The sequence below is a fragment of the Electrona antarctica genome (assembly GCF_951216825.1).
Source record: "Electrona antarctica genome assembly, contig: scaffold_1319, whole genome shotgun sequence".
Taxonomy (NCBI): domain Eukaryota; kingdom Metazoa; phylum Chordata; class Actinopteri; order Myctophiformes; family Myctophidae; genus Electrona; species Electrona antarctica.
Window position 1 is genome coordinate 5001 of NW_027638099.1, and position 11573 is coordinate 16573.

The 11573-nt window shown below is 40.1% G+C and overlaps 1 protein-coding gene across 1 annotated transcript in view; it reads right to left on the bottom strand.

The window, feature by feature from the left end:
* The window catches only part of LOC306918393 (serine/threonine-protein kinase TAO3-like), a gene marked incomplete at both ends in the record, with an annotated part of 6240 nt that extends 1529 nt beyond the window's left edge, over positions 1-4711 (bottom strand). The window contains 2 exons of the mRNA XM_079531292.1: positions 526-762; positions 4568-4711. Coding sequence (XP_079387418.1) covers positions 526-762; positions 4568-4711 — 381 coding nt within the window. The remainder of the gene's footprint in view (positions 1-525; positions 763-4567) is intronic.
* Positions 4712-11573: the final 6862 nt, after the last annotated feature.

The window sequence follows — 11573 nt, forward strand, 5'->3', positions numbered from 1 at the left end:
AGAAAACAGAAACCCTCCTCTTCCTCCTCCCCCTCTAGTACAGGAAATCTATGGAAAATACAGGATCAACCTCTAACTAATTGCAAAAAAAAACGAACTCAGCTGATTTTGCATCTTCAATATATCCTGAATAACAGAAAAAAAGTTGCCTGGCTAAATTTGGCCATAGCAACTTGCCCAAATGTGCTGACATCATCACATTTTGGCAAGTTGCTATGTTTTTATGCAAAACTAATGTTTGGAATGGCTTCAGCATCATGAAAACCCCCTAGTTTGATCTGTCACATGCTACTTAAAGCATAAGGAAATTTAGAAAATATTGCCTTATAATCGGATGTCAATGGTGGCCATACTGTACAGGCCATTTTCAACACTTTCCCCTCAGACAATTCCAGGCAACTTTCTTTCTGTTATTCAGGATATATTGAAGATACAAAATCAGTTGAGTTTGGTTTTTTTGCAATTAGTTAGAGGTGAAATTACATTATTACTGGACTACTCCTCCTCCCCTCCTCCTCCCCTCACCTCCTTGTCGGCGTGCGCGGCGTGCCTCTTGGCCAGCTTCTCCAGCTCCACGTAGGCGCCGTTGGCGGCGGTCTCCGCCTCCTTCTGCAGCCGCAGGCGGTGCTCGTCCATCTCCGCCTTGAGGCGGTTCTCCAGGGCGATCAGCTGCTTCTGGTGCTGCCGCCGCATGCGCTTGTAGCCCGACATCTGCTCGCGCAGCTCGTTCTCCTGCTCATGTTCGTGGATCTGCTTGGTCACCTGCAGCGTGAGGCGGGAGCGCAGCGCGGAAAAATAAGAACTTTTCATCCATTTAGGCCTGACGTCGATTTAAACTAAAAAAAAAGTCTCCTAAATCATGACAGTTTTCAGAAATACCTCATGTTTTCTATATCGTTGGTGCTCAATATTTCATGTCAAGGACCTGAGAAATTATATGTATTTGGTGCTATGAGCTTGTAGATCTGCTATTTTTCAATAGCTAAATTATAACATACTGCTTAAAACACCAAAAGGTGTTCCCGCCCAGAATTGGTTACGTTTTTTGCGAGAAAAGCGACATTTCAGGAAATTCTGGACGGGGGAACCCCTCTTTTGGTGTTTTAAGCATTATGTTATGCTTCAGCTATTGGAAAAATAGCAGATCTACAAGCTCGTAGCGTGGCACTCGGTGCCGTGCTACGAGTGTGTAGATCTGCTATTTTTGAAAAATCCTGAAAACGTGCTAATCTTTGAATATATATTCTTTCACAGCAAAGGTTTTTTAACTCATATCTTTGCTTCTGGGGGGGTTCCCTGGAACAACATTTTCAGATGGGGGTCAATTACATATCATTTTTGAGGTCCTTGTTATGAAATAGTTTGAGAAGCTCTGATATAGAAACATAGGGGTTTTTCAGAAAACTGTCAGGATTTAGAAGACATTTTGTAGTCAGGTCAAAATGGGTTAAGAAGAAATGCCACACATGGGATATATATTTGCTCTGCCTTTTCAGGAGGCTCAGCGGCACTTATATATATATATATGCGATATGGCACTTTAGCTATTGAAAAAATAGCAGATCTACAAGCTCATAGCGCTACGAGCTTGTAGGTCTGCTATTTTTGAAAAATCGTGAAAATGTGAAAATATATATTCTTTCGGAGTGTTTTTAACTCAAATCTTTGCTTCTGGGGGGGGGGGGGGGGGGGGTCCCTGGAACTACATATTTTCAGATGGGGCTCGGCGGCCAATTACATATATTTTTGGGGGTTCTTGACATGAAAATGTTTGAGAACCACTGACACAGAAACATAGGGTTTTTCAGAAAACTGTCAGGATTTAGAAGACATTTGTAGAATCGTCGTCAGGTCTAAATGGGACACATTTCTGCTTTTGTGACAGGAAAATAGCGCTTGATGTCTTTACGGGGCTGCCTGGAGCCACACATTCACAGTCATATAAGCCGGGCGGTGCTTAGACGCCCGCACGGCATGGGTTTGTAAGGTAATCAAGCGCTCCCCTTCCCCAGTACAGCTACAGAGATGCGAAATCAGCTGCGAATGATATAAAGTGATTGAAGGTGTGGGTTATCAGTGAAATTTACAACGGTCACGTGGCGGTAACCAGCCAATCAGAATCAAGTATTGGGACTAACCGTTTTAGAACTATATATATGGCACGGCCAAATGGCTACTGAGAAGTTACGATACGATACAACTTTATTGTCAGCTTGCACTGAAATTTGTTTTGCGTCCATGACGTCACCGTTCAAGATACAGACAAGACATAAACACAATACATTAGAAACCGATACATCACAGGACACACATGACAGAAGCAGACAGGAACAAGAACAATAGAACAATAATCCTCCTGGTTTACCGATTTTGGTTTAAAAGCAGAACAGACTGGTGTACAAAAGAGTTCCGTAGCCTGTTTTTGTTATATTTAGGGACTCTAAACCGCCTCATGGAGGGCAAGAGTTGATATTCATCATTTAAAACATGTAAGTTCTCTTTTCTTTTTTTTTTTAATAAAAAAATTTAAAAAGAAAGAAAAAAAGTTTATTTTAATTTTTTCCCTTATTTTCTATTTCTATTTTTTGTTGTTCGTCTTTGTTATTATTTTGCATTAATGTAAGATAAACAAGTCAAAAAGGATAGGCACTATATAAGCTACGGCTTCAGCCTACACCTTTTTCGGTCCAAACATGTCCTATAAAATGCCTTTGCTGCTGTAATAATCATGTACATGTTGTTTTAAGACCGAAATAAAACTATTCATTCATAAGTTCTCACTTAGGGATGGAGCTCGTTAATTGTTTATTGATAAGGAGCTCCTTATCGATCAGGCTTATCGAGCCGGTTACCCCTTTTGTTGTTTTAAACATTATGTTATAATTTAGCTATTGAAAAATAGCAGATCTACAAGCTCATAGCGCGCCACCGAGTGGCGCGCTATGAGCTTGCTTCCGAGGGGTTCCTGGAACAACATATTTTCAGATGGGGGTCGGTGGCCAATATCATTTTTGGGGTCCTTGATATGAAATATTGAGCACCACTGATACAGAAACAGGTATTTCAGAAAACTGTCATTTTTTAAATTTCGACGTCAGGCCCAAATGGGTTAAAGGACAACTTTAGTTTTTTTTCAACCAAGGTTCATGTTTTATTGTTATTAGAGAAATTAAAAGATGTGTGTTAATTATTTTTCATTTGTTGCTTTCTTTCGTTTTAGGGATTTTAGCTGTTTTGGACAGGGGGGCGGGGGCATTCGAGCATGGGGCTAAATATGTATTTCTTTACAACATTTTATAGCGATTTCTGTTTTTTACCTACTAGACCCCAGGAAATTACATCTGGCCACAAAAGATCACAGGATCTACTGAATGTGAAGGTAGCCTACTGGGGGGAAGCCACAGTGTGTGTCATAGGCTCAATATGTCAGTTTGACGCATTCAGTAGATCCTGTGATCTTTTGTGGCCAAATGTAATTTCTTGGGGTCTAGTAGGACTATAGTAAATAATAAAAAAAGAAATTGCTATACATTTTTGTAAAGAAATACATATTTAGCCCCGTGCTTGAATGCCCCCGCCACCCTGTCAAAAACTGCTAAAATCCTTAAAACGAAAGAAAGCAGCAAATTAAAAAAAATTACACTCACCTTTTACTTTCTCTAATAACAAACTAAAACATGAACCTTGGTTGAAAAAAACTAAAGTTGTCCTTTAAACATGTCATGATGGGCCGCTATGCTCGATAACAGGCTTGATAAGCCCAAAGCTGATTGATAACGGGTACTCAATAAGCTTCAGGGTTGTTTTTTTTCAGGTATCGGTTATCGAGCTCCATCCCAAATGAGAAAAACTTTTTTTTTTTTTTTTCTCAGTCAAATTTAGTCACAGCTGTCCTTTATCCACCAAGTTCATTATCAATCAATCGGTGAATCCAGGCCAGCTATTTATCTGACAGGGGAGTGAAAAGCAGGAATTTATTGAAAAGCTACAACGGCTCGACAAGCGAGGAACACGTTTCAGCTGTGCCTGGGAGGGAGATGAAGAAAAGAGACGTTGAAAAGTCCCTGGGCTCCCTGGGTTTGGACGAGGTTACCGCCGCCTCCCTGGGTTTGGACGAGGTTACCTCCCTACCTCCCTCCCTCCCTCCCTCCCTCCCTCCCTCCCTGGGTTTGGACGAGGTTACCGCCGCAGCAGCAGCCCCAACAAAAGCCCTTTCATCTGAATAGCGAGTGCACACATACACGCACACACATACACGCACACATACACACACGCACGCACGTGCGACGCGCACAAACCACGGAGCTCATGCAGGCGTCCACAAAGCAAGCGAAACCTTGCTTGGGAATTCTAAGACAAATGCAGTCAGTGCAGGGAACCACATTTCATTTTAAAGCACGCAGCTTAATAGATCGTCTAAATAACTTTCACAACGCGCATCTCGCCCCCAACTCCAGCATAAAACCACAAGTCGCCTAACCAAATACTACAAACCTATTGCCCTGTACCCCCTCCGTACCCCCTCCGTACCCCCTCCGTACCCCCCCCCGCCGTGCGGTGCACCCACCTGGGGACAGAACGGGTTCTCCACGTCCAGGTAATACTCGCTCCGCATCTTCTCGTAACTCAAGCCGGCGCTCCGTAGGCCAAACATGATGGCGACGTTAACCAAGCTCGCCATGCAGCGTCCAGGACCCTTGTGGCGTCGCATCGTTCCTATGCCTGACAGACCCCCGATGCCCCCCCCCCCCCACCCCGAACCCACCCCACCCCACCCCTCTCAGTGCCTCGATGCTGCCCTGAGTCCAACCCTATAGGACCCAAGTACCACCCACTCCCCCCCCACCCTAGTCGCGCACGCCCTGGGCCGCCGTGTGAACTGCGAATGAGGGAGGCAGCCCCCCTCGGTGCCAACAACCCAACACAGAGACGGCCTTCTAGTGAGGCGCTAACGCTAAGCGGCGGACAGCAGGTGGGTCACATGAATATACCTCATTGAGAAAGAACTGAAGTGAGAGATGTCGGGAATGGGAGGGAGGGAGGAGGGAGGGGGGGGGGGGAAGAAAGGAATCAAGGGGGGAGAGAGAGAATGAAAGAGAGAGAGAGAGAGAGAGAGAGAGATGGGGGGGGGGGGTGATTGGAGAGAGAGGTATGGGGTACGCCATGAAAGAAAAGTGTTGATCCAAGTTCAACTCTGATAAGCGTTTTAGATCCAAGCAATGCGTCCATTTGTAACTCTGAGATTAAGGCACAGATGTATAAGAAAGGAAGGAAGAGAGAGAGAGAGAGAGAGAGAGAGAGAGAGAGAGAGAGGTTGATAGGTAAGGGTGGGGTGGGGTGGGGGGACAGGGAGAGAAGAGGTGCTTGCATGGGGCCTTCCCCCACTTTAATCTAGCTGGTTTCTGAATCAATACCGCTACTGTAAAGAAGCCGCGCCGTGCTCCCAATCCGTGGTCACTTGCCTGGCTGACACGCCGCCACCGCTAAGGCCTACAAAGGGCCAATTAAGTGGCGTCATGTGACGGACCCTTCTTTCGTTCACACAGGGATCAGAGAGTGCAAACTAAAGGCAGGGAGAGGATCATGATATTGTGGCCGCCAGCCCCACGGCGAGCAGAGCGCCCTATAGGGAGATTAGTGGGGTGGTGAGCGGCGGCCGGCGAGCGCCCTATAGGGAGATTAGTGGGGTGGTGAGCGGCGGCCGGCGAGCGCCCTATAGGGAGATTAGTGGGGTGGTGAGCGGCGGCCGGCGAGCGCCCTATAGGGAGATTAGTGGGGTGGTGAGCGGCGGCCGGCGAGCGCCCTATAGGGAGATTAGTGGGGTGGTGAGCGGCGGCCGGCGAGCGCCCTATAGGGAGATTAGTGGGGTGGTGAGCGGCGGCCGGCGAGCGCCCTATAGGGAGATTAGTGGGGTGGTGAGCGGCGGCCGGCGAGCGCCGAAACCCATTCACAGTTGGTTGGAAAAGTACTTCAATGTTTTACTTAACCCTTTCAGCGCTATCGTTTAGGATCTAATTCACGCCAGCATTTTTTAAAATTTTAGCTCTTATTTTGAAAAGCCGCCATTTCCGCTCCACTTGCAGTAGTCCTAAGTTAGGAATTTACACGGAGCTGGGCCGGCCTTGTTTACATTGTGAATCCAGATCGTCAGCTCTGTGCCGTCAAAGAAACGCTGTTTTGACCAAAATGCCATCTAGGACAAGGAATAGGAGATACAGGCGATTTAAATAAATGGATAGAATGGATTATTATGGCGACGGCGATCTAAGATGGGCGATCCAGTGCTGTGCTAACAACACAGCTAGCTAACCGGCTAACATGAGTTAGCGGACGTCTTCTAAATCCTGACAGTTTTCTGTAATACCCTATGTTTCTAGGCCTATATCACTCAATATTTCATGTCACGGACTCCAAAAATGATATGTAATTGGCCGCCGACCCCCATCTCAAAGTATGTTGTTCCAGGGACCCCCCCAGAAGCAAAGATTTTAGTTAAAATCGGTCGCTCTGAAAGAATATTCAAAGATTTGCGCCACATTTTTGCGATTTTTCAAATGTTGAAAAATAGCAGATCTACAAGCTCATGGCGCGGCACCGAGTGCCGCGCTACGAGCTTGTAGATCTGCTATTTTTCAACAGCTAAAGTATAACATAATGCTTAAAACACCAAAAGGGGTTCCTGCCCAGAATGGGGTTAACTAAAAGTATAAATACTGCAATGTAGAAGATGTACTCCGTTACAAGTAGAAGTCCCGTATTCAAAATGTACTCAAGTAAAAGTACAATAGTATCGGCATCGCGCCGCGCTCATGCGACCGGACCTTAGTATCGGCATCGCGCCGCGCTCATGCGACCGGACCTTAGTATCGGCATCGCGCCGCGCTCATGCGACCGGACCTTAGTATCGGCATCGCGCCGCGCTCATGCGACCGGACCTTAGTATCGGCATCGCGCCGCGCTCATGCGACCGGACCTTAGTATCGGCATCGCGCCGCGCTCATGCGACCGGACCTTAGTATCGGCATCGCGCCGCGCTCATGCGACCGGACCTTAGTATCGGCATCGCGCCGCGCTCATGCGACCGGACCTTAGTATCGGCATCGCGCCGCGCTCATGCGACCGGACCTTAGTATCGGCATCGCGCCGCGCTCATGCGACCGGACCTTAGTATCGGCATCGCGCCGCGCTCATGCGACCGGACCTTAGTATCGGCATCGCGCCGCGCTCATGCGACCGGACCTTAGTATCGGCATCGCGCCGCGCTCATGCGACCGGACCTTAGTATTTTTCAAAAATTATTAGTGGACCTTCAGCATTTCTAGTTGAGGACCCCTGATATATATAGTCATTATTGTCAGATAGTACACTGGTTTAAATATATATAGTCATTATTGTCAGATAGGACACTGGTTTAAAAATATATAGTCATTATTGTCAGATAGGACACTGGTTTAAATATATATAGTCATTATTGTCAGATAGGACACTGGTTTAAATATGTGACTAAATTTGACTGAGAGACTGCCATTGGATTTTTTTGAATTTTCGTGTTTTCATGTCATGGAATCATAGCTTCAAATTGATATATTGGTTGTTCAGTTTGACGCACCAGTTTTGGAGATATGGCTTATAGAGTAATGTCTTGCAGAAAACAGCGAGTTGAGAAAACAGGCTTGAAAGGTTCACTTCTGTGGTCTCTAACATTACACCTAGCTACATGTTTAAGCATTTATTTCATATTTACATGTCGATTTCAGCTCTGACACTTATTTCAGACATGCTCTAGGATGTGAAGAGTCTGCCTGTGCTATAAACTCATTTTGAAAAAAAAAAAAAAAAAAAAGTTTTTCTCCTCTGGTGAAAAGCTGGAATTTGCGCGATGGCAGTCTCTCAGTCAAATCTGGTCACATATATATAGTCATTATTGTCAGATAGGACACTGGTTTAAATATATATAGTCATTATTGTCAGATAGGACACTGGTTTAAATATATATAGTCATTATTGTCAGATAGGACACTGGTTTAAATATATATAGTCATTATTGTCAGATAGGACACTGGTTTAAATATATATAGTCATTATTGTCAGATAGGACACTGGTTTAAATATATATAGTCATTATTGTCAGATAGGACACTGGTTTAAATATATATAGTCATTATTGTCAGATAGGACACTGGTTTAAATATATATAGTCATTATTGTCAGATAGGACACTGGTTTAAATATATATAGTCATTATTGTCAGATAGGACACTGGTTTAAATATATATAGTCATTATTGTCAGATAGGACACTGGTTTAAATATATATAGTCATTATTGTCAGATAGGACACTGGTTTAAATATATATAGTCATTATTGTCAGATAGGACACTGGTTTAAATATATATAGTCATTATTGTCAGATAGGACACTGGTTTAAATATATATAGTCATTATTGTCAGATAGGACACTGGTTTAAATATATATAGTCATTATTGTCAGATAGGACACTGGTTTAAATATATATAGTCATTATTGTCAGATAGGACACTGGTTTAAATATATATAGTCATTATTGTCAGATAGGACACTGGTTTAAATATATATAGTCATTATTGTCAGATAGGACACTGGTTTAAATATATATAGTCATTATTGTCAGATAGGACACTGGTTTAAATATATATAGTCATTATTGTCAGATAGGACACTGGTTTAAATATATATAGTCATTATTGTCAGATAGGACACTGGTTTAAATATATATAGTCATTATTGTCAGATAGGACACTGGTTTAAATATATATAGTCATTATTGTCAGATAGGACACTGGTTTAAATATATATAGTCATTATTGTCAGATAGGACACTGGTTTAAATATATATAGTCATTATTGTCAGATAGGACACTGGTTTAAATATATATAGTCATTATTGTCAGATAGGACACTGGTTTAAATATATATAGTCATTATTGTCAGATAGGACACTGGTTTAAATATATATAGTCATTATTGTCAGATAGGACACTGGTTTAAATATATATAGTCATTATTGTCAGATAGGACACTGGTTTAAATATATATAGTCATTATTGTCAGATAGGACACTGGTTTAAATATATATAGTCATTATTGTCAGATAGGACACTGGTTTAAATATATATAGTCATTATTGTCAGATAGGACACTGGTTTAAATATATATAGTCATTATTGTCAGATAGGACACTGGTTTAAATATATATAGTCATTATTGTCAGATAGGACACTGGTTTAAATATATATAGTCATTATTGTCAGATAGGACACTGGTTTAAATATATATAGTCATTATTGTCAGATAGGACACTGGTTTAAATATATATAGTCATTATTGTCAGATAGGACACTGGTTTAAATATATATAGTCATTATTGTCAGATAGGACACTGGTTTAAATATATATAGTCATTATTGTCAGATAGGACACTGGTTTAAATATATATAGTCATTATTGTCAGATAGGACACTGGTTTAAATATATATAGTCATTATTGTCAGATAGGACACTGGTTTAAATATATATAGTCATTATTGTCAGATAGGACACTGGTTTAAATATATATAGTCATTATTGTCAGATAGGACACTGGTTTAAATATATATAGTCATTATTGTCAGATAGGACACTGGTTTAAATATATATAGTCATTATTGTCAGATAGGACACTGGTTTTAAATATATATAGTCATTATTGTCAGATAGGACACTGGTTTAAATATATATAGTCATTATTGTCAGATAGGACACTGGTTTAAATATATATAGTCATTATTGTCAGATAGGACACTGGTTTAAATATATATAGTCATTATTGTCAGATAGGACACTGGTTTAAATATATATAGTCATTATTGTCAGATAGGACACTGGTTTAAATATATATAGTCATTATTGTCAGATAGGACACTGGTTTAAATATATATAGTCATTATTGTCAGATAGGACACTGGTTTAAATATATATAGTCATTATTGTCAGATAGGACACTGGTTTAAATATATATAGTCATTATTGTCAGATAGGACACTGGTTTAAATATATATAGTCATTATTGTCAGATAGGACACTGGTTTAAATATATATAGTCATTATTGTCAGATAGGACACTGGTTTAAATATATATAGTCATTATTGTCAGATAGGACACTGGTTTAAATATATATAGTCATTATTGTCAGATAGGACACTGGTTTAAATATATATAGTCATTATTGTCAGATAGGACACTGGTTTAAATATATATAGTCATTATTGTCAGATAGGACACTGGTTTAAATATATATAGTCATTATTGTCAGATAGGACACTGGTTTAAATATATATAGTCATTATTGTCAGATAGGACACTGGTTTAAATATATATAGTCATTATTGTCAGATAGGACACTGGTTTAAATATATATAGTCATTATTGTCAGATAGGACACTGGTTTAAATATATATAGTCATTATTGTCAGATAGGACACTGGTTTAAATATATATAGTCATTATTGTCAGATAGGACACTGGTTTAAATATATATAGTCATTATTGTCAGATAGGACACTGGTTTAAATATATATAGTCATTATTGTCAGATAGGACACTGGTTTAAATATATATAGTCATTATTGTCAGATAGGACACTGGTTTAAATATATATAGTCATTATTGTCAGATAGGACACTGGTTTAAATATATATAGTCATTATTGTCAGATAGGACACTGGTTTAAATATATATAGTCATTATTGTCAGATAGGACACTGGTTTAAATATATATAGTCATTATTGTCAGATAGGACACTGGTTTAAATATATATAGTCATTATTGTCAGATAGGACACTGGTTTAAATATATATAGTCATTATTGTCAGATAGGACACTGGTTTAAATATATATAGTCATTATTGTCAGATAGGACACTGGTTTAAATATATATAGTCATTATTGTCAGATAGGACACTGGTTTAAATATATATAGTCATTATTGTCAGATAGGACACTGGTTTAAATATATATAGTCATTATTGTCAGATAGGACACTGGTTTAAATATATATAGTCATTATTGTCAGATAGGACACTGGTTTAAATATATATAGTCATTATTGTCAGATAGGACACTGGTTTAAATATATATAGTCATTATTGTCAGATAGGACACTGGTTTAAATATATATAGTCATTATTGTCAGATAGGACACTGGTTTAAATATATATAGTCATTATTGTCAGATAGGACACTGGTTTAAATATATATAGTCATTATTGTCAGATAGGACACTGGTTTAAATATATATAGTCATTATTGTCAGATAGGACACTGGTTTAAATATATATAGTCATTATTGTCAGATAGGACACTGGTTTAAATATATATAGTCATTATTGTCAGATAGGACACTGGTTTAAATATATATAGTCATTATTGTCAGATAGGACACTGGTTTAAATATATATAGTCATTATTGTCAGATAGGACACTGGTTTAAATATATATAGTCATTATTGTCAGATAGGACACTGGTTTAAATATATATAGTCATTATTGTCAGA